At 37.5% G+C, this 24103-nt stretch overlaps 1 protein-coding gene across 1 annotated transcript in view; it reads right to left on the reverse strand.

The window, feature by feature from the left end:
- Positions 1-24103, reverse strand: part of TPRG1 (tumor protein p63 regulated 1) — a 122498-nt gene that overhangs the window by 71378 nt on the left and 27017 nt on the right. Inside the window, exon 3 of the mRNA XM_046003893.1 lies at positions 15077-15253. Within this exon, the coding sequence (XP_045859849.1) occupies positions 15077-15253 (177 nt within the window). The remainder of the gene's footprint in view (positions 1-15076; positions 15254-24103) is intronic.

Below are 24103 nucleotides of genomic sequence, written 5' to 3' on the forward strand. Positions count from 1 at the left end.
ATTTATAAGGAAAAGATTATAATCTAAAATAAATATCAAATTCTGGAAGTGTTCCTACATTAAATAAGACAGTATCAATATTCATAATGTAAAGTCATGAAAGGAAAAAAATAGTAATTAAGGAAAATTTAATTCTCTACTCTCAGTCTATGACAGATCAAGTAGCCAAAAAAAAATAATAATTGGTTAACTAATTAATAGGCAAAGACAGAGAAGACATATATAACATAATGATAGTGGATCAAAGTACTAGTTATCAGGTTCTATAACAAAAACAGAGACTGCACATTCAAGTATTTGTGAAATGTGGATAAAAATTAACTATTTAAATGTAAAAATATTCAGTAAACCCAAAAACACAGAAATAGAGAAGATGGTCTCTAAAAACAATGTATACATCTAGAAATTAATAATATATCACAAAGGAGTAAAAACCCTTCTAACTTAAAAAAAAATTTACCTTAGTCATATCCTTGAATCAAAGATAAAACAAACGAAAACAAAAGGGCATAGGAAATATAATTAAACATTATACTTAGAAAAGCATAATTAAAGAAAATATAACATTCATAGAATTTATGCATTTAATACAAAATAACTCCAAATAAACTTTAAGTGAAAAAGTTACAAAATGCACAACAGAATATACACAAATAGAGCAACAGGAAATACAAATAAATATAAAAAATAATAAATGGGAAAATGAACAAGTAAACTCAAGAAGTGGGATTTTGAAATCAACTAACTATTAGCTAGTCAATTACCTACATAAGAAAAAAAGTATTACATATAAAACAATCTTTTATTATTACTTTAATCATCTGTCTTTTTACTTCTCTCAGTTCAATGAAAATTTAGAAACCTGAATGAAATGGAATGATTTTCTAGTAAAAAATAAAGAAAATAGCTATAAATACGGAGAATATCTAAACATGCCAGTATGATAGAGAGAACTGAGAATGTTGTAGTGCTACTTCCCCTTAAAAAGCACCAGGTTCAGTCATGTTCATAGGTGAAATATACTAATCATCTTAGTAAAAGATAAAGCCATTTCTTTATTTGGTAAAAATCAAGAAGGGTAGGGGAAACATTGTCTTTTAATATAATTGCCAAAATCTGCAAAGAGAGCCCAATAGAAGATAATTAAATATCAATCAAATTTATGAATATTGATATGAAAAACTCTTTCAAAATTTGCAATGAATATTCAATAGAATATTAAATTATAACATAATAATTCCAAGTGGATTTATACCTTGAATATATAAAAATGTTTCAATATTAAGAAGTGTGTGACAGTACTCATGATATTAATCAGATCTAAGGAGAAAAATAGTATCTCCAAAGATGATTTCTATAAAACATTTGTAGAAATTCAATATCTAGGCATAGATGCCCAGCAGACTAGCTCTTCTGAAGATAACATCTAGAAGTTCTACACAAAATACAAAACAAAACAAAACAAAAGCAAAATAAAATAAAACCCAAAAGATCCATCTTCCTCGCCATAAATATTCTACCTATGGCATTAGAGAGTAAATAAAGGAAGTCTCCACAATGCCAGGAGGAATAAATTTGAAGGTAATCAGTATACAAATAATCAACAAAGTATGACCTATCCTTTAAAAGGACCATCAATGGAGACAATCCACTGATGACACATAAGCTTGAAATGACCCTTAAGTTGGAATTATCAGGAAGAACTTTAAAGTAATTATTGTAATTATGCTAAGTAAGATAAAGGAAAATATACCCATAAAGAAAAGAAAATATATGAAGTATTTTAAGAGAAATAGAAAATATAAAAGAGAACTAAATGGATGTTTTAAAACAAAAAGAACAGTTGAAGTTAAAAAAATACTTGATAGACTTAATAGCAGAATGGAATGAAAAAGAAAAATGTCAGTAAATGTGAAGTTACATTAATAGAAATTGCCAATATGAAGAGGAGATAGAGAAGAGACTCGGGAAAAATAGAGACTCAGATACCTGTAGGATAACACCAACATTTCTATTATACATATAATTGAAATATCAGGGAGAAAAAACACAGAGAATGGGACAAAAAAAATGTTTTAAAAGGTAATAAGCCCAAATTTTCCAAATTTGTTGAAAGACACAAATCTTAAGTGCAAGAAGCTCAGGGAATCCCAAATACATACATGCACACATACACATACCTAGGCACATCACAGTCAAACTTCTGAAAAGTAAAAATAAAAGTAACATGTGAAAGCAGCTAAAGAATACACAGAATAGCAGTTCAAATAACTATGAACGCCTCTTCACAAATTATGGAGGCCAGAAGACAGTGGAAAAACATCGCAAGAGTACTGAAAGAAATGAAAATGTCAAGTCAGAATTCTCTAGAGAAAATATCATTCAAGAATGAAGGCTAAGAGGAGGAGTCAAGATGGTGGAGAAGTAGCAGGCTGAGACTACATCAGGTAGCAGGAATCAGCTCAATAGCTTATCTAAACATTGCAAACACCTACAAATCCAATGGGAGATTGAAGATAAGAAGAACAGCAATTCTAGAAACAGAAAATCAACCACTTTCTGAAAGGTAGGACTGGCAGAGAAGTGAATCTAAAAGGATGGGAAGATAGACCGCGGGGGGAGGGGCCGGCTCCCGGCAAGCGGCGGAGGAACGGAGCACAAAATCAGGACTTTTAAAAGTCTGTTCCATGGAGGGACATTGCTCCAGAGGCTAAACCGGGGTGAAGCCCACGTGGGGTCAGCGTGGCCCCAGGTCCCGCAGGGTCACAGAAGGATCGGGGGTGTCGGAGTGTCGCAGAGCTCGCAGGTATTAGAACAGAGAAGCCGGCTACAGAGACAGAGCCGAGGACTGAACTCTCAGCTCGGGGTTACCTTGAACTGGTCGCGGGCTGGGTGAGCTCGGAGCGTTGCTAGAGGCTGGGGATATGGGAGTGATTAGGTGTTGTCCTCTGGGGGCGCACTGAGGAGTGGGGCCCCGGGCTCTCGGCTCCTCGAGGCCAGAGACTAGGAGGCCGCCATTTTCATTCCCGTCCTCCAGAACTCTACGGAAAGCGTTCAGGGAACAGAAGCTCCCAAAAGCAAACCCGAGCCGATTACTTAGTCCGGCCCCCCGTAAGTGCGGTGCAAACCCGCCTCGGGCAAAGACACTTGAGAGTCACTACAACAGGCCCCTCTGCCAGAAGATCAACAAAATATCCATCCAGGACGAAGTTCATCCACCAAGGAAAGCAGGTTCAATTCCTAAGACAGCAGCAGAATTCCAGAGGAGGAGAAAGCAAAGCACGGAACTCATGGCTTTCTCCCCAGGATTCTTTAGTCTTGCGGTTAATTCAATTTTTTTTTTCTTTTTTCAATTTTTTTTTCTTTCTTTTTTCTTCTTCTGATAAATTTTTTAAAACTTTTACCCTTTTCTTTTTTAATGTTTTTTGACTAGTTTATCTAAATATATATATAATTTTCTTTCTTTTTTATATTTTTTCTTTATTTGTTTTATTTTTTAAAATTTTTTCTTTTTTTTTCTGAACCTCTTTTTATCCCCTTTCTCCCCCCCACAATTTGGGGTCTCTTCTGATTTGGTTACAGTGCATTTTTCTGGGGTCTTTGCCACCCTTTTAGTATTTTATTTGATCCTTCATATCCTCTTATCTGGACAAAATGACAAGGCGGAAAAAATCACCACAAACAAAAGAACAAGAGGCAGTACCGAAGGCTAGGGACCTAATCAACACAGACATTGGTAATATGTCAGATCAAGAGTTCAGAATGACGATTCTGAACATTCTAGCCGGACTCGAAAAAGGCATGGAAGATATTAGAGAAACCCTCTCTGGAGATATAAAAGCCCTTTCTGGAGAAATTAAAGAACTAAAATCTAACCAAGTTGAAACCAAAAAAGCTATTAATGAGGTGCAATCAAAAATGGAGACTCTCACTGCTAGGATCAATGAGGCAGAAGAAAGAATTAGTGATATAGAAGACCAAATGACAGAGAATAAAGAAGCCGAGCAAAAGAGGGACAAACAGCTACTGGACCATGAGGGGAGAATTCGAGAGATAAGTGACACCATAAGACGAAACAACATTAGAATAATTGGGATTCCAGAAGAAGAAGAAAGAGAGAGGGGAGCAGAAGGACTATTGGAGAGAATTGTTGGAGAGAATTTCCCTAATATGGCAAAAGGAACAAGCATCAAAATCCAGGAGATGCAGAGAACCCCCCTCAAAGTCAACAAGAATAGGTCCACACCCCGTCACCTAATAGTAAAATTTACAAGTCTTAGAGACAAAGAGAAAATCCTGAGAGCAGCCCGGGAAAAGAAGTCCATAACATACAATGGTAAAAATATTAGATTGGCAGCAGACTTATCCACAGAGACCTGGCAGACCAGAAAGAGCTGGCATGATATATTCAGAGCACTAAACGAGAAAAACATGCAGCCAAGAATACTCTATCCAGCTAGGCTATCATTGAAAATAGAAGGATAGATAAAAAGCTTCCAGGACAAACAAAAACTGAAAGAATTTGCAAACACCAAACCAGCTCTACAGGAAATATTGAAAGGGGTCCTCTAGGCAAAGAGAGAGCCTAAAAGTAGTAGATCAGAAAGGTACAGAGACAATATACAGTAATAGTCACCTTACAGGCTAATAATGGCACTAAATTCATATCTCTCAATAGTTACCCTGAATGTTAATGGGCTAAATGCCCCAATCAAAAGACACAGGGTATCAGAAGGGATAAAAAAACAAAACCCATCAGTATGTTGCCTACAAGAAACTATTTTAGACATGAAGACACCTCCAGATTTAAAGTGAGGGGCTGGAAAACAATTTACCATGCTAATGGGCATCAGAAGAAAGCTGGGGTGGCAATCCTTATATCAGATCAATTAGATTTTAAGCCAAAGACTATAATAAGAGATGAGGAAGGACACTATATCCTACTCAAAGGGTCTGTCCAACAAGAAGATCTAACAATTTTAAATATCTATGCCCCTAACGTGGGAGCAGCCAACTATATCAACCAATTAATAACAAAATCAAAGAAACACATCAATAATAATACAATAATAGTAGGGGACTTTAACACTCCCCTCACTGAAATGGACAGATCATCCAAGCAAAAGATCAACAAGGAAATAAAGGCCTTAAATGACACACTGGACCAGATGGACATCACAGATATATTCAGAACATTTCATCCCAAAGCACGAATACACATTCTTCTCTAGTGCACATGGAACATTCTTCAGAATAGATCACATCCTGGGTCACAAGTCAGGTATCAACCGGTATCAAAAGATTAGGATCATTCCCTGCATATTTTCAGACCACAACGCTCTGAAGCTAAAACTCAGTCACAAGAGGAAAGCTGGAAAGAACTCAAATACATGGAGACTAAACAGCATCCTTCTAAAGAATGAATGGGTTAACCAGGAAATTAAAGAAGAATTGAAAAAATTCATGGAAACAAATGATAATGAAACACAATGGTTCAAAATCTGTGGGACACAGCAAAGGCAGTCCTGAGAGGAAAATATATAGCAGTACAAGCCTTTCTCAAGAAACAAGAAAGGTCTCAAGTCACAACCTAACCCTATACGTAAAGGAGCTGGAGAAAGAACAAGAAAGAAACCCTAAACCGAGCAGGAGAAGAGAAATCATAAAGATCAGAGCAGAAATCAATGAAATAGAAACCAAAAAAAAAAAAAAAAAAAAACAATAGAAAAAAATCAATGAAACTAGCAGCTGGTTCTTTGAAAGAATCAATAAGATTGATAAACCCCAGGCCAGACTCATCAAAAAGAAAAGAGAAAGGACCCAAATAAATAAAATCATGAATGAAAGAGGAGAGATCACAACTAACACCAAAGAAATACAGACAATTATAAGAACATACTATGAGCAACTCTACGCAACAAATTTGACAATCTGGAAGAAATGGATGCATTCCTAGAGACATATAAACTACCACAACTGAACCAGGAAGAAATAGAAAACCTGAACAGGCCCATAACCAGTAAGGAGATTGAAACAGTCATCAAAAATCTCCAAACAAAAAAAAGCCCAGGGCCAGACGGCTTCCCAGGGGAATTCTACCAAACATTTAAAGAACTAATTCCTATTCTCCTGAAACTTTTCCAAAAAATAGAAATGGAAGAAAACTTCCAAACTCATTTTATGAGGCCAGCATCACCTTGATCCCAAAACCAGACAAGGATCCCACCAAAAAAGAGAACTCCAGACCAATATCCTTGATGAACACAGATGCAAAAATTCTCACCAAAATACTAGCCAATAGGATTCAACAGTACATTCAAAGGATTATTCACCATGATCAAGTAGGATTTATTCCAGGGCTGCAGGGTTGGTTCAACATCCGCAAATCAATCAATGTGATAGAGCACATTAATAAAAGAAAGAACAAGAACCATATGATACTCTCCATAGATGCTGAAAAAGCATTTGACAAAGTACAGCATCCCTTCCTGATCAAAACTCTTCAAAGTGTAGGGATAGAAGGCACATACCTCAATATTATCAAAGCCATCTATGAAAAACCCACCGCAAATATCATTCTCAAGGGAGAAAAACTGAAAGCTTTTCCGCTAAGGTCAGGAACACGGCAGGGATGTCCATTATCACCACTGCTATTCAACATAGTACTAGAAGTCCTAGCCTCAGCAATCAGACAACAAAAAGAAGTTAAAGGCATCCAAATTGGCAAAGAAGAAGTCAAATTATCACTCTTTGCAGATGATATGATACTATATGTGGAAAACCCAAAAGACTCCACTCCAGAACTGCTAGAACTTGTACAGGAATTCAGTAATGTGTCAGGATATAAAATCAATGCACAGAAATCAGTTGCATTTCTGTACACCAACAACAAGACAGAAAAAAGAGAAATTAAGGAGTCAATCCCATTTACAATTGCACCCAAAACTATAAGATACCTAGGAATAAACCTAACCAAAGAGGCTAAGAATCTATACACAGAAAACTATAAAGTACTCATGAAAGAAACTGAGGAAGACACAAAAAAATGGAAAAATGTTCCATGCTCCTGGATTGGAAGAATAAATATTGTGAAAATGTCTATGCTACCTAAAGCAATCCACACATTTAATGCAATCCCTATCAAAATACCATCCATTTTTTTCAAAGAAATGGAACAAATAATCCTAAAATTTATATGGAACCAGAAAAGACCTCGAATAGCCAAAGGAATATTGAAAAAGAAAGCCAAAGTTGGTGGCATCACAATTCCGGACTTCAAGCTCTATTACAAAGCTGTCATCATCAAGATAGCATGGTACTGGCACAAAAACAGACACATAGATCAATGGAACAGAATAGAGAGCCCAGAAATAGACCCTCAACTCTATGGTCAACTAATCTTCGATAAAGGAGGAAAGAATGTCCAATGGAAAAAAGACAGCCTCATCAATAAATGGTGCTGGGAAAATTGGACAGCCACATGCAGAAAAATGAAATTGGACCATTTCCTTACACCACACACAAAAATAGACTCCAAATGGATGAAGGACCTCAATGTGAGAAAGGAATCCATCAAAATCCTTGAGGAGAATGCAGGCAGCAACCTCTTCGACCTCAGCCACAGCAACATCTTTCTAGGAATATCGGCAAAGGCAAGGGAAGCAAGGGCAAAAATGAACTATTGGGATTTCATCAAGATCAAAAGCTTTTGCACAGCAAAGGAAACAGTTAACAAAACCAAAAGACAACTGACAGAATTGGAGAAGACATTTGCAAATGACATATCAGATAAAGGGCTAGTGCCCAAAATTTATAAGGAACTTAGCAAACTCAACACCCAAAGAACAAACAATTCAATCAAGAAATGGGCAGAGGACATGAACAGACATTTCTGCAAAGAAGACATCCAGATGGCCAACAGACACATGAAAAAATGCTCCACGTCACTCGGCATCAGGGAAATACAAATCAAAACCACAATGAGATATCACCTCACACCAGTCAGAATGGCTAAAATTAACAAGTCAGGAAATGACAGATGCTGGCGAGGATGCGGAGAAAGGGGAACCCTCCTCCACTGTTGGTGGGAATGCAAGCTGGTGCAACCACTCTGGAAAACAGCATGGAGGTTCCTCAAAATGTTGAAAATAGAACTACCCTATGACCCAGCAATTGCACTACTGGGTATTTACCCTAAAGATACAAACGCAGTGATCCGAAGGGGCACATGTACCCGAATGTTTATAGCAGCAATGTGTACAATAGCCAAACTATGGAAAGAACCTAGATGTCCATCAACAGATGAATGGATAAAGAAGAAGTGGTATATATACACAATGGAATACTATGCAGCCATCAAAAGAAATGAAATCTTGCCATTTGCGACAACGTGGATGGAACTAGAGGGTATCATGCTTAGTGAAATAAGTCAATTGGAAAAAGACAACTATCATGTGATCTCCCTGATATGAGGACATGGAGATGCAACATGGGGGGTTAGGGGGATAGGAGAAGAATAAATGAAACAAGATGGGATTGGGAGGGAGACAAACCATAAATGACTCTTAATCTCACAAAACAAACTGGGGGTTGCTGGGGGAGGTGGGGTTGGGAGAGGGGGAGGAGGTTATGGACATTGGGGCGGGTATGTGCTATGGTGAGTGCTGTGAAGTGTGTAAACCTGGCGATTCACAGACCTGTACCCCTGGGGATAAAAATACATTATATATTTATAAAAAAAAAAAATTGGAAGGGGAGGCAAACCATAAGAGACTATGGACTCTGAAAAACAACCTGAGCGTTTTGAAGGGGCGGGGTTGGGATGTTGGGGGAACCAGGTGGTGGGTAATAGGGAGGGCACGTATTGCATGGAGCATTGGGTGTTGTGCAAAAACAATGAATACTGTTACACTGAAAAAAAAATAAATTAAAAAAAATAAATGTATTAAAAAACCCTTTTGAACTGTATACTCACCATATGTAAATTAAACCTCGATTTCTAAATTTTTTAATTAAAAAAATTTAAATTTAATAAAAAAAAGAATGAAGGCTAAATAAAGATGTTTAAAATACACACACACACACACACACACACACATATATATATATCCAGATTGCAGTACAAGGAATAAAAAATTAATTTTTCATTTGGAGGGCATATGGCATCAAAAAGAAATCTATGTCCTCTGGAACAAATGAAGAGTAACAGAAATGAAAATATCTATTTAAATACAAGATACAATTACATATCCTAATTTCTTTGAAATATGTGTAATTTCTTTAAAAAAATATTTAATTTATTTATTTGAGAGGAGAGAGAGCAAGCACAGGTGTGTTTGTGGGGGGAGGGCAGAAGGAGAGGTAGAAGCAGACCCACCCCTGCTGAACAGGAAGCCTGATGTGGGGCTCTATCTCAGGACCCTGAGATCATGACCTGAACCAAAGGCAGGTGCTTAACCAACTGAGCCACCTATGTGCCCCACATATAATTTCTTAAAGCAAAGTTTATAACATTATTGTGGGGGGTTTAAAATGCACATACAAGTAATATGCATGACAACAGCACCATAAAGTTCAGTGAGGAGGGGGTGTAAATAGTGCTACATGCATATTGTATATGTGTATGTATGAAGGTAGGTATATATTTTAATGTATATTATGATGTTTTTACATAATAAGGGAGACTTTATGTCTGGGGAGACACAGGCCCTCTTGGGCAATAAACTCTTGGAGATAGTTAATTTTTAGAGATAGTCCAACCCAGAGTACACCACTGATTTGCATATAAAACAACCCAGAGTCATACCTCTTCTATCTGGTCCATACACCCCATGAGGAAAAATTATTCTGCCTTAATTAATCCAGGGTCAGGTACTAAGAAACAACGGATTACTCCTATGGCTTAAAGTCCACCAAAATTATTAAAACTAGCCAATCTCCAAATTAATTACCCTGTCATGCCTTGCCCTTCCTATAGAAACTCCAGTAAAGGCCATGGTCAAAGTTCTTTCATAGCTCCTGCCCTTTCAGCCTCCTGACTGACACTGGTGAATTTCCCTATGGCCCTATGTGGCATACGGTGACCTCCTATCTTGGATCTGTGAGTATAATAAACTTCTTTCTTCTAAGCTGCTTTCTCATTTTCGCCTGTGACCACACCAACTTTATCATACCATATCCAACATTTACATTCCTAGAACAAAATGTTTACAAGGTTTCTATGTTTGAAGTATAGCATTAAAAGATTAACTCTAAGTAGACTGTGAAAAATTAAATACTTACATTATAATTCCTTCAGGAATGGTTCTCAATATGGAGTGATTTTGCCCTTAGGGTACATTGACAATGTCTGGGGACATTTTTTGATTGTCATAACAGAAGCAGGGTACTACTGTCATCTAGTGGGTATAAGCCAGAGTTACTGCTAAACATCCTACAATGCACAGAACAGCTTTCCACACCAAAGAATTGTTGTGCCCAAAATGTAAATAGTGCTGATGTTAAGAAATTCTGCCTAAAGTAATCACAAAATGACATAAATGTTATAGCTAAAAAGCCAACAGAAATATTAAAATTGAATTAGTAAGATTTAAATAATTAAAATACTGCTGAAAAGAGAATAAAGGAATAAAAACTAGAAAGGGGAAACAGAAAAAAAGTAATAGGTAGACTCAACTTCAATCAAATTAAAGTTATATAAAATGTAAAAGGATTAACACTCCAATTAAAAGGCAGAGATTATCAGAATGGATTAAAAGCATGATTCAATTATGTGATCTCTATAAGAAATGAGGTTTGGGGACACCTGGGTGACTCAGTCAATTAAGCAGCTGCCTTCAGCTCAGGTCATGATCCTGAGATCCTGAGGTCCTGAGATTAAGTCCCTCATCAGGCTCCTTGCACACTGGGCAAGGAGCCTGCTTCTCCCTCTGCCTGCTCTGCCTGCTATTCGCCCTGCTTGTGCTCTTTCTCTCCTCTCTCTGTGTTAAATAAATAAATAAAATCTTTAAAAAAAAAAAAAAGAAAGAAATGTAGCTGGAATACAAAAATGTGGAGAGTAAATGGATTTAAAAAAGATTTACTATGCAAAAAAAAAGTATTAAAATGATGGAATGGATATAATAAAATTTAATATAAAAATAAACTTCAACACATAGAATGCTGGTAGAGATAAAGAGGAACAAATATTTCATAATAAAAAAAGCTCAATTTTTCAGGAAGACATATTAATTATAAATGTATATGTACTTAATAAAAGACTCTCCAAATACATGAAGCAAAGAATAATAAAATTAAAGAAGCAACAAGAAAACCCCATGATAATAGATTTTACTTTTCCTTTCTCAATAATCAATAAAAAGCTAGACAAAAATATGTAAAAATAGAGATAACCTAAACAATGCTGTCAAATATAATGAACTAAATGATATTTATAGAAAACTACACAATGAATTCTTTTCCAATGAACAAGATCATTCACAAAGATGTACTACTCTTCAGTCAGTAAAAGAAGTCTCAGTATATTTATAAAGATTAAAATCAAGGTCATATGTTCTCTAAGTTAAAATTAAATATTAAAATCTTAAGAAAAGTCAAAATATTTGGAAAATGCCAAAACAATTTCTAAAGTAGTCATGGTTCAAAGAAGAAATCACAAGAAAAATTAGAGACTACTTCTTGCTGAATGATAATAGAAGCACAATATGTCAAAATCTATGAGGTCCGGGATAGGCAGTCCTTAGAAAAAAATCTAGACCTTTAACCACTCATATCAGAAAAGAAGAAAGGGCTAAAATTGATACCCTTGGGTTTCAAATTAAGAAGTTAAAAAAAAGAAAAAAGGAAAGAAAAGATAAACCAAAAAGTAAGTACGAGAATGGGGAAAAAATAAATCAAAGAGCAGAAATCAACAAAATAAAAATCAAATGAGAGTGAAAATTAACAAAATGAAAAGCAAGTTCTTATAAACCAAAAAAGTTGAAAGGTCCATTGGAAAAAAAAAACCCACAAAGCACCAAAATCAGGAAAGAAAAGGGATATCACTAAATATCTTGTACACATTAGTGGGGTAAAAAAAAAGAATGCTATTAACATATTTATATTTTCAAATACCACAATGTTGGTAAGTGTAACAAATTCCTTGAAAAATAAAATTTACCAAAATTAACACAAAATCAAAGAATTATGATGTTACCCAATATTTATAAAATATTGCAAATATGAAATAACAGACCAATATCTCTCATGAACATAGACACAAACTCCTTAATAAAATATTAGCACACTGAAACCAACAATGTGTAAAAAGAACAAAACATCATGACTAAATGTGTTTATCTTAAGAATTCAAAGTTGATTTAATATTTGAGAATCCTAGCATAAATAGGAGTTTTTAATTGAGCAAGCAGACAGAAAAATAAATATGCATAAATAAACAAATTCTTTAAAAAGTCTAAAAAGAACAGAGAATTAACTCTGTCAGATATGAAAACATAATAAAATATTATAATAATGGAAGTCACTTTGTACCTTAATAAACAGATAAATGGAATGGTGATTACAGAAATAAAGAGAAATACACATGATAAAAGTTATGTTAGAGAGGACAAGATGAAGTATTGAACAAATGGTGCTGAGAAATCTAACCTGCCATTTAGGTAAAAAAAATAAAACTGATTGCATATCTTTTTCCTCACTTAAGGTAAATGCTAGATGAAATGCAAATTTAACTACTTAAAAAAATGAAATTATAATAACACTGGAAGCTTGGAATATATTTTAAAATTTCAATGTGGAGAAAGGCTTCGCAAAAAGAAATAAATGTAGAAGTTGATTTGAAAGACTGATACATTCGACAACCCAAAATTCAGAGAGTTTAAAAAAAAAAAAAAAGCCTTATAAAGAGAGCTATGACAAGATGAGAAAAATATTTGTAAAATATAAGGCAGAACAGAGGACAAATTCTTTTACAGATAAAGAACTCTTACAAATCAATAAGAAAAAAATCAATATCCCAATAGAAAAAAATATAGGTCATTGTCATGAATAGGCAGGTTACAGAAAAATAAATAAAAGAGCTTTCTAACGTAAGAAAAATATCCTCAGCTTCCTTCAAGTTCTAGCAATGGAAATTAAAACAAAAATGCGTTGTTTTTCTTTATCTCACTGGCAAAGCAAGAGAAGATTCATAGTGTGTGATATTGGTGAAGATATGTGGAAAAGGATACTTGTATACTTTGTATAAAGTGTAAATACTATAATACACTTCATAATAACATATAGAGTATAAATTGGTATTATCTGTGTAGAGGGCAATTTGACAACATCTATTAGTTAAAATTCACAAGACTTTTGACCTAATAGGAATTTACATTATAGGAATATTTTCACATCTGTGCCAAGTCCTTTACACAAGAATAGTTATAGTAGCATTGTGTGTAATAACAAAGGTAAAAATAAATATCCATATGTTAGCTTTCAAATCCATAAATTAGCTTTCAAATAAAATAATCTGCACTATTAAAAAGATTAAGGTTGATCTATAGATGATTATATAATAAAATCTCCAAGGCATATCATTGGGTAAAATATCTTAAGGGAGGACAGTTTATGACATGTGTTCCCATTGTGTAAAGTAATTTATGACAAATGTACACGTGCAGATATTTACTTATAAATATGCATAAACACACATAAACACATACAAAAACATTTGTATTTTTTTATATTTGCACACTATTTCTTTAAAACAACAACAACAATGTGTAACTATCGGCTATTACCTAGGGAGATAATGCTTGAGAACTAAGAGTCTGGGGTGAGGGAGAGACTTCCTGAAAATACACATTTTAAGATGTTTAAAAATATATTTTCAATTGCTTATATTATTGAAAAATCCAAAAGTTTGAAAACTCAGCAAAAAATCAATTTGTTGCATCTTATATCTATGAAAAGTAAATTAAAAAACAGATCTTTGATATGGTGTGCTTTTTTGTAAAGAAACCAACCACTTGATTGAATTGCGCTTTTTTTCCCTACTCTTATTATTTTTTAGGCCCAAGGCTAGGTGTTTAGAGAAACAAAACTAAACAAACAAACAAACAAAACCAATGTACTTGCCCTCAAGGAGCTCACCATTCAATGGGAGCAGCTCACATTCAAAAAGACTCAGAGGAAGACTGCTGTCCTTCTGGCTTAGATATAAGATATGTGGAAAAGACAGTTCCTTCCAAAACCATAACAAGAGCTTAGTACAGCAGCTTTCTACAGATCTCATCAGGTATCATGGTGAATGCCAACACATCACCAAGTTGGTTGATGTCATCTCCACTAAGCTCTGCCATGGCAGACCTCAAAGAGACTTCTTTTAAGAAGAGCTATTAACCATCATATGTTCTGTCTGCTCAACTTACTGAATAATTTTCAATTTCCAAAGGCATTACACTCTTCCCACCTCTACTCCTTTGGCTGTGCTGTTCCTTCAGCTTGGAATGTTAATTTTTTTTAAAGATTTTATTTATTTATTTGACAGAGATGACAAGCAGGCAGAGAGGCAGGCAGAGAGAGAGGAAGGGAAGCAGGCTCCCTGCTGAGCAGAAAGCCCGATGCGGGGCTTGATCCCAGGACCCTAGGATCACGACCTGAGCTGAAGGCAGAGGCTTTAACCCACTGAGCCACCCAGGCACCCCTGGAATGTTAAATTTTTGTTCTCCTTCTTTGGCTAACTCCACCCAACATCAAATGTAGGCTCAAATCCTTCTCCAGAAAAGCCTCTCTGATTCTCTGCCACACAAATTAGATTGAGAATCTTTCCTCCAGGCTCCCACAGCTCCATCCACTTTTACATTCAACCATTTGTTTCTCATGCTCTCACATTAAAGTACAAATTTACTTAAAGATGTATCCCTGGTGTTTGACACACAGTAGAAACGCAATAATTGATGAAATCAACTGTAGAGCTTCACTTTTTTCCTATGGATTCACCCAGCTTACCATACTAAACTGAACTTTGCGATTGACTCCCTATGTGACACGTCCGCACTGAACCACTATTCCAAATCTAAGACATCACACTCACTTGTCCAGTGACATCCCAGGAAAGACAAACTTGCCCAGGCAGATTCTGTAGATGGAGCTCAGGGGAATCCGCTGCAACTGCACACAGCTGAGCATGATGAAGTCATATTTACAGATCAAGAGAGTCTTGTCTGTGACCAGCAAAATCCTCTCCTTCTCATTGTTCCAGTGGTCTATCCTGTAGGAATCATCACAGAGGATACGAGTTAATGGCATGGTCTTTCCAAGTGAAAGATAATGGCACTCCCTGAAATGCCTCTACTAACACGGAAAATAGGGAGATTTGATCACCTCAGAAAAGGGGTTGAGGGATACCTAATGCCACCCTCTCTCTCTCTCAGTCCAGTTCCATGACCAAGGAAGGAGAGAAGATGGAAGATTGAAGAAAGAATATGATTTCAGAGATGAGAACCCATGAAGGGATCCATGAAGGGAATGACAAGCTTGTAGTGTGTTGACAGACACCTGATTCGTGTTCCTTCGTGTCTTCCCTGTTCGGTAGAAAACCTTCATCTTCCTCCAAGGACACCAAAACATTGTTTTTTTCCCCAACTCAGTTCTTACTACAAACTTTACTCACCACACACTAGTTTTTTCTAATCCCCAAAAGTTATGTTGCTGAGTGAAGATAAAATGGAGACAGGTGCACTGACCCCTCCCCCACAAGCCACCCGCTCATCCTCTCATATCCTTGAACAAGTGAACTGGTGTTCTTGTGAGACAAGGACAAAGTAGACGCTAGATAAGTGTTTACTAAATTGATTTGCTTTGGCTTTGAGAGCCTTTCAGGGCATGAATGGAAAATTCTGACTCCAACAGAATCTCCACCAGAGAAAACAAGAAGAAATCCAAGCAGTGCTGTCTGGTTAGAAGAAAATGCACAAGGTCTGGAAGTCCTCTCACTCACAGCAATTTTTCTGTCTGTCTACTATAGTCTTTAGGATATAGCACTCATGATTTTTATTAGATTTATTTCGGTACATGTTTTGTTTTCCCTAGGTGACTTGAAAAGGGTGATCTGTGACTGATTCGTACCTGAATCCTCACTACACAAAATCAGTCTAATGTAAAGACAGAAAGGACACACTACTCCCATCCATTCTCACACAGTAACCACAGTGCTATTTTTAAAATACAAACAGAATGACATCACTCCCCTATTTATTTCATTAAACAGCATCTCTTTGATCTTAGGAGCGAATCCAAGTTAGGAGCAAATCCCACGGACTGTACCATTATCTCATAACAGGTTAAGAACCCTAACTGTCCTATGATTTATAGGTCAAATGCCTTATGCAAGAGGATTTCTTCAGTTTCTATATAAACGTGGCACTCCATTATGTTCTCTCAAAGCATCCTGATCCTCCTTCTTTTTTGGACCCATTGCTTTTTGTAAGGAGGGATGATATGTAAAACGTTTAGAAGTAAGTACCATGTGGACACTGACTGATCAGAATGGACACCAAAATACAGAGGGAGGACAGTGGCAGTCAGTGTGAGCTCAGTAGTGTGTGTGTGTGTGTGTGTGTGTGTGTGTGTGTGTGTGTGTTTCAAGAAGGTAGAGACTCTCTCCAGCGCCTGTCAAATAGCCTACAATAAGTAAATTCCTGTTGAGTGAATAAATGAGTGCTAATCAAAAATTGTGAAGGTTGTTGGGCTAGATGAGAGCAGAGGTAAAACTTCCAGCTCTTTAACTTATTGACTCTGTAGGACTGGATATTTAACCTGTCTTTGGCTCCTGCTCCTTACCTGTGAAATGGAGACAATACTAGCACTCATCTCCTAAGTTTGGGGAGAGGGTCAGCGGAAATGATTCTCAATCAGTGCTCTATAAAATCAGCTGTTATGATCAGGGGCACTAAGGAATTTTGGGCAACCCAGATATATGTCTTTCCTCAGTACAGCATAACCTAAACTCAGACAGGCAAGACAAGCCAGGAATTAAATCAGTACAAGGAAAAGTAGACATGTAAAAAAGAGAAAAAAAGATAGAAGAGAAGAAAAGAGAGAAAAGCAGAAAAAGGAAAAACGAGAAGGCTGGGATCATTGATAGAGGTCCTATTGTAAGGTAGCCATAATGTGGTATGAGTATTAGCTCTACATCCCCCGCAACCCTTTGAAGAAAGTCACATCTGAAGTCAGTCAACTAGAATTTGGTAATAGGCTCAGTGGTGCAGAGTCTGAGAGATCTGGTTTAAATCCTGTTTTGCCAGTGTCCCTCCACTTCAACGACGCTGCCATACTCAACTCCTGACGCACTGGGAAAAGGAAGGAGTTCTAGATGGTCTGTTTAACACTCTCAGTCTTAATCCGAAAGAGACTGGGGACTCTGAAATGTCTTATCGGATATCTACATAAGTTTCTCTAAATAGCTTGCATCTACTTAGCGGCAAGTTAAAAGCTGCTGCCTAATAAACCAGACTTGGTTTTAGTCTAAAAAAACCACAGCTTTTGGTTGAATGGTTTTACTGAAAATGTCAGCACTCCATAATGAGATTTATTTTAAAAGGTAAAGGATTTGGGAAAAAAGAGAATTCTTTTTAGGAACACAGAGTGCTCTGCTGTGACACAGATTTTGCATAATTTACATGTCGGGAAAGTCTGAATTCAAGTAAACACACAGATTTATAAATAGTTTGGGGCCACATCTCTAGCTCCTGGGTGGTATATGTATTTATTTAGACTTCAATCGCACCTTTTTCCCCAAATAACTCATGGAAAAAACATTGAATTTCATATCCCCAATATTAACATAATTGAAGTTGGGTTGGCAACAGTATCCACCACAAATATAGGGATAGGAGTAACAGTGAAATATTGTGGAGATTTACAAAGTCCTTGGATATTGATGGTCCTATTAATCCTCACAACAACTCTTTGGATTGGATGTTATTACCTTCATTTTAAAGACAAAGTAGAGACATAAAACCCAGCCATGGTATTGGCTTTCTTCCCAGTACCATCCACCTCCAAAGAGAGGGTCCTTCAGGTGGTATGAAAATGTGGCAAAACCCATTTCGGGAAGGAGCGGACATGCTGATATATATCACACCTGGGACTCTTCTCTCTGGGAAACCTTTCTCCTGAGAAAACACACATTACTGTCCCTTTCAAACCTTGTCCTCCTCCAGTGTTCTCAATCTTGGCGAAGAAGCTTCCTTCCAGTTATGCGAGCCAGAGACATAGGAGGGAGTCATTCTGGACTCTCCCTTTCCTTACTTCATCTGCCAGGTTCTAAACATTTGATGCCCAAAATATTTCTCAACACCACCCACTTATCTCCATCTTGACCTTGACCTCCTCTTGACTGGATCAAGTCTTCCCTCATCTCCTGCTTAGACTATCACAGTCACCCTCTTGCTAGGTCTGGTCACTAGTCACCAACACCCATTTTACCTACATCTACTCTTGTTCCCTCCTAACCTCTCCACCTTTTGAGGGAGACCTTTTGAAAAAACAAATTTGGCCCTCATCTCTCCACTTTGGCTTCAGACATTTCAATAGTTCTCCAGAGTTCTCATAAGCAATGACAAAAGTTCTTCACCAGATCTGAAATGCTCTCCACAGTCAAGCCCTACCTACTTCTTCAACCTTATCCCAGGTCAAGTCTCTGCACTCATTCTCTCCATCTTTCAGTTTCTTGTCTTCAACATCCCCACTCCTACTAAAGCGACTTTGCATTCGCTGCCTCCTCCTGGGATTCTTTACTTAACTGCTATAGTGCTGAGCTCAATTACTCCTTACTCAGGCGAGACTTCCCAGACCTCTGTGACTACTTCTGCTCTTTCTAATGTACACTTATATAACGCCGCACACTTCTCCTTCATAGTGCTTACCCCAGATGCAATTTTAGTTATTTCTATGATGACCTAATTAACGTCTGCCTCCTCTCCTATACTATGAACACCACAAAGACAGAGTTAGTTCTGCACATCGTGTCTCCGAGGTTGCATGTGTCCAAAAAATATTTCTGAAATGAATTAGTAAAGAATGAACAATCCTTGTGCTGTACAAGCCATATGCCTTGGCTCATGCTGTTTGGGAATCCTATCCTCACGTTTACACATTGAAATACTCCCCCATAAAATAGCACAGTTTCAAAAACTAATCAGTAACATTGGGAAAATGTTCATGCAGTGTAAAAATCAGAAAGAGAGGATACAAAATGTTACTTTCAGTATACTTCCAACTTTATAACAACAAATCCATAGATCAAAATGGTAACTGATTATTTCTGAGTGCTGGGGTTTTCATGCTTTTATTAGCCAGCATTTAGTTTCTTTTGACAATGAACATATTCTACTTTCATGATAAAAAGATATTTTTTAAAAAATAATCTCACCTATCCTTCAAGTCCCCAGTTTAAATGCTATCTATTTCATGGAGACTCACCCTCACCAGTCTCCAGCCTACCTCTTTTGCACAGCAGATGTCATCTTTCTTTGCATTAAAGACACACAAGCTTGGGATGCCTGGGTGGCTCAGTGGGTTAAGCCTCTGCCTTTGGCTCAGGTCCTGATCTCAGGGTCCTGGGATCGAGCCCCGCATCGGGCTCTCTGCTCAGCAGGGAGCCTGCTTCCCCCTCTCTCTCTGCCTGCCTCTCTGACAACTTGTGATCTCTCTCTCTCTGTGTCAGATAAATAAATAAAATCTTTAAAAAAAAAAAAAAAAGACACACAAGCTTTTTATCAGAGCCGCAGCTGTGGCCCAGGTCACAATCTGCTCTATATTACAGTGATGTCTACCTCCAGAACATCCTTTTGTTCCCCACATTTGGTGAGAGACTCCCCCCCCCCCCATAGAGAGGTGTTTTAGTCCTGTCTGGGTCCCTTCATTACGCCCAACACAAAGCCAAGAGAGAATTTATAGCAAGTGAGCAGAGCATGAAAGACGAAAACCATAAGATTCATCCTCTTAGTTGTGAGACTCAGTGTCTCCTGGCAGAGGCTTTGCCGTATCTCCTGTTGCCACTGTTGTTCCTCAGCACTACTGTCATTTCCCTATTCGATGAAGGGCCTGGACACACCAGTGTAAAAGGGAATCTAGGAACTCCAGATTCATGGTTTCCTGGGATGACAACAGTTTTGCCAGCAGAGGGCAACAGCGAACCAGCAATGACAAGCAACACCGCAGAGCAAGTTTTCCAGGGCCCCTACCGGGTCACTCAAACCATCCAGATGCTTTCCTAGTGGCCCCAGCCCTACCCCAACAATACCTTCAGTTGCTCTTTTAAGGCTGTGTCACATCAATTCGTGGTTTAGGAATGATTTTCGTCCAAAAATATTTTTTCTAACATTATTCCTTTACACTTAACACATGCATGTGTGCGCACACACGCGCACGCACACACACACACACACACACACACCATTCACACAAACATCTTCCTTCATGTGTCCCTCCAGCCTCTTAGCATAGCCCAGACCTTAAAAGAGGAAGACAGTTTCTTGGCTAGCCTGAAATCGGCAACCCAGGAGGAAAACACTGAATCATTCATTCTACACATATTCCCTGAGCACCCACTGGGTTCCAGGCCCTGAAGAGAATCCAATTTGGGTTTGCTCTTGAAACATAAACAGATGAAAAATGCATGGCATTGAAGCAAAGCAATTTTCCTCCCCCTGGGTTAAGTGAAGTCTTAAAAAACCTGTAGCTAAATAATCCACATTAAATTCTTTCAATCATTTGGTTTTTCTTTCCTGGGCCCTCTCCAGTTTGTTTAAAATAGGGGACCCTCCAAGTAAACACGGTATTCTAATAAAAACCCGATGCCCACAAACCTTCTTTGTTCTCAGATCCCCTGACCTGACTTCCTGTGGTTCGGTTTTCTCCCCACTACCCCACAGAGCTAGGCATGTTCCAAGCTCTGTGGTAGCTACTGGGTATAGTGAGAAGAATATTCTGCTCTTAAGGAATACACAATTTTCTAAGACATGAGATGAAATCATGTATGGAAGAACTAATATGGCACCCAAAGTTGTGACGAGATTTTATAATATTAACCCAAGTCCACAGACTCAGGTCTTCTGATTCCCAGCCCCTGTTCACAGGGCTGAGGAAAAGGAACCCCAGGAATCTACCTATTTCATGCCCTTGAAGAACATTCTTTTCTCAACACTTCATTTCCTGCTTTAGGTGTAAGATCTTTGTGCTGAAAAAACATATGTTGCAAAACAGGAATGATTCTTGGGAATAAACACATGCAAAAATTTTCAGGAGTATTAAGTTGTTTTATTATTTTTTTTAACACTTCCTTAATGTATACCACTGTAAGATAGACAAAGTGTCCCCATAAAACAGACAGGATGGACCTGGAAACATCCATTCACGTACCCACAAAGACTGTTTTTTTTTCCTGAGTAAGAAAAAACAATGGACCTTTTTTCCCTCAGAAAACAAAGGAGTTTTTGAATTCTAAAAGATATAATGAAACTATAAACAATCAGGTTTTACTTAGGAAATTATACACATATATAATTTTTATGTGTGTGTGTATATGCAAGAATACATATATATGTGTATATATACATACATATATATATGTGTTTATATATACACACATATATATGCCAATTCTAAAGCTTCGAGATCTACATGCATATGAATAATTCTGCCATGCATTTTTCTTAGGTTATAATCAAAAGCCTTCATTTATTGGGGGTCTTCTCTGGATCAGGTAGTGTGACAGATATTACACAAATATTACCTGTTTTAATCTGCATCGAACAGTGTGGATGAGTACAGGTGAGGAAATGGAGACTTAGGGAGGTATGACAGACTGAATGTTTATTTCCCCTCAAAATTCCAATGTTGAAGCCCTAACTTCCAAAATGACAGTACTAAGCGGTGAGGCCATTCAGAGGTGATTAGGTGTAGATGAGGTCATGGAGATGGAGCTCCCCCCATGAGATTATGGGCCTTATAAGAAGAGGAAGAGACAGAATTTTCTCCCTCCAGGATGTGAGGATAAAATGAGAAGGCAAGCCAGGAAAAAAAGCTCTCACTGAGAACCAAATCTGTGGGCATCTTGATCTTAGACTTTGCAGTCTCCAGAACTGTGAGAAATAAATGTCTGTCGTTTAACAGACTCTATGGGCATTTTGTCACAGCAGCCCACGTTGACTAATAAAGGAAGCTAAATTGTTCCAAATAACAAAGCCTGGAGTCATCCAAGGTATGTTCCATCTTAAACCCTTGTGCTCTCCTCTGTACAAAATCACCACTTATTAGGAAGGTAATGAAATCTCATCATGTAATCAATTAATATTGCTGAGTGTTTATACACTTGATACTTGAACAACGTAGGTTTGAACTGTGTGGGTCCACTTATATGCAGATTTTTTGGTAAACAGAGTACAGTAGTGTAAGCGTATTTTGATTTTCTTAATAGCACTTTCTCTTCTCTAGCCTACTTTATTGTAAGAACACATATAACATTCAAAATGGGTGTTCATTGACTGTGTTATTGGTAAGCTTTCTAGTCAACAGTGGGCTCTTAGTAAAGTTTGGGGAGCCAAAAGTTATAGATGGATTTGACTTAGAACCCACAATCCCTTCATTGTTCTAGGGTCTGTTGTGTTTTATTAAAGACTTTATGTTGGTGCTCACGCTAAAGTCCTCTACAATTTTCCCTGTTTTTAAAAGCTTATACTCTAATGTGGGAGAACATAAATCAGTACTATGGTATTGAGTGATAAATAGTAATGTGGAAATTTGTATACAGCGCTATGGAAATCCCAGCTGTCTACTATTGATTTAATGTTGACTTTGAATAAAATTTTATTTTATTATTTTTTTGAAATATATTTAATTTATTTTTTTCAGCGTAACAGTATTCATTGTTTTTGCACAACACCCAGTGCTCCATGCAAAACGTGCCCTCCCTATTACCCACCACCTGTTCCCCCAGCCTCCCACCCCCGACCCTTCAAAACCCTCAGGTTGTTTTTCAGAGTCCATAGTCTCTTATGGTTCGCCTCCCCTTCCAATTTTTTTTTTTTTTAAACATATAATGTATTTTTATCCCCAGGGGTACAGGTCTGTGAATCGCCAGGTTTACACACTTCACAGCACTCACGATAGCACACACCCTCCCCAATGTCCATAACCCCCTCCCCCTCTCCCAACCCCACCTCCCCCCAGAACCCCCAGTTTGTTCTGTGAGATTAAGAGTCATTTATGGTTTGTCTCCCTCCAAATCCCATCTTGTTTCAAGTTCTTTGTATAAATTACTTCATTTATGCTCACAGAAAACCTGTGAGGATGTGTCATTATCCCCATTTTATAGAGGAGGAATGAAAACATAAAGAGGTGAAATAACTTGCCCAATTCTGGAACTACAATCCACACTGAGGGTGTCTGCCTCTAGAAAACATACTTTTGATTAACCACTCTGCTACCGAAAGGCATTTAAAACTCCCAAGGAAATGAGGCAAGGCTCTGGATAAAGTATGCATGAAGAAAAGAATTTTTTTGAAGTAACTTGATACAGAAGGTGAATTAATTAATTTTAGATAGAGGGAACAGCATGTGCAAAGACACACAATGACATGTACAGAACGACTTGTTGGAAGACACATGTTTGCACAGTAAAGGAAATTCATGAAAACAGATTTACCATAAAAAGGGAAGGTAGAACCCAGGAGGATTCTGAATCAGGGTTGCTGAGTTGGAATCCTGGGCCTCTATCTTTTTTTTTTTTTTTTTTTTAGATTTTATTTATTTATTTGAGAGAGAGAGCATGAGAGAGGAGAAGGTCAGAGGGAGAAGCAGACTCCCCGTGGAGCTGGATCCTGATGCGGGGCTCGATCCCAGGACTCCGGGATCATGACCCGAGCTGAAGGCAGTGGCTTAACCAACTGAGCCACCCAGGTGCCCCTGGGCATCTATCCTTTTAAAAGATATCCAGAGGCAGGACCAAGGTTTTGAAAGGTCAAGACATTGTCAGGAGCTGATCTCTCAGGCACTGAGGTGGAACCATTTTGAGCCTAAACCCAAAGAATATAAAGGTGGCACTTGAAGATTTGTG

This window comes from Meles meles, chromosome 4 (genome assembly GCF_922984935.1).
Source record: "Meles meles chromosome 4, mMelMel3.1 paternal haplotype, whole genome shotgun sequence".
Lineage (NCBI taxonomy): Eukaryota > Metazoa > Chordata > Mammalia > Carnivora > Mustelidae > Meles > Meles meles.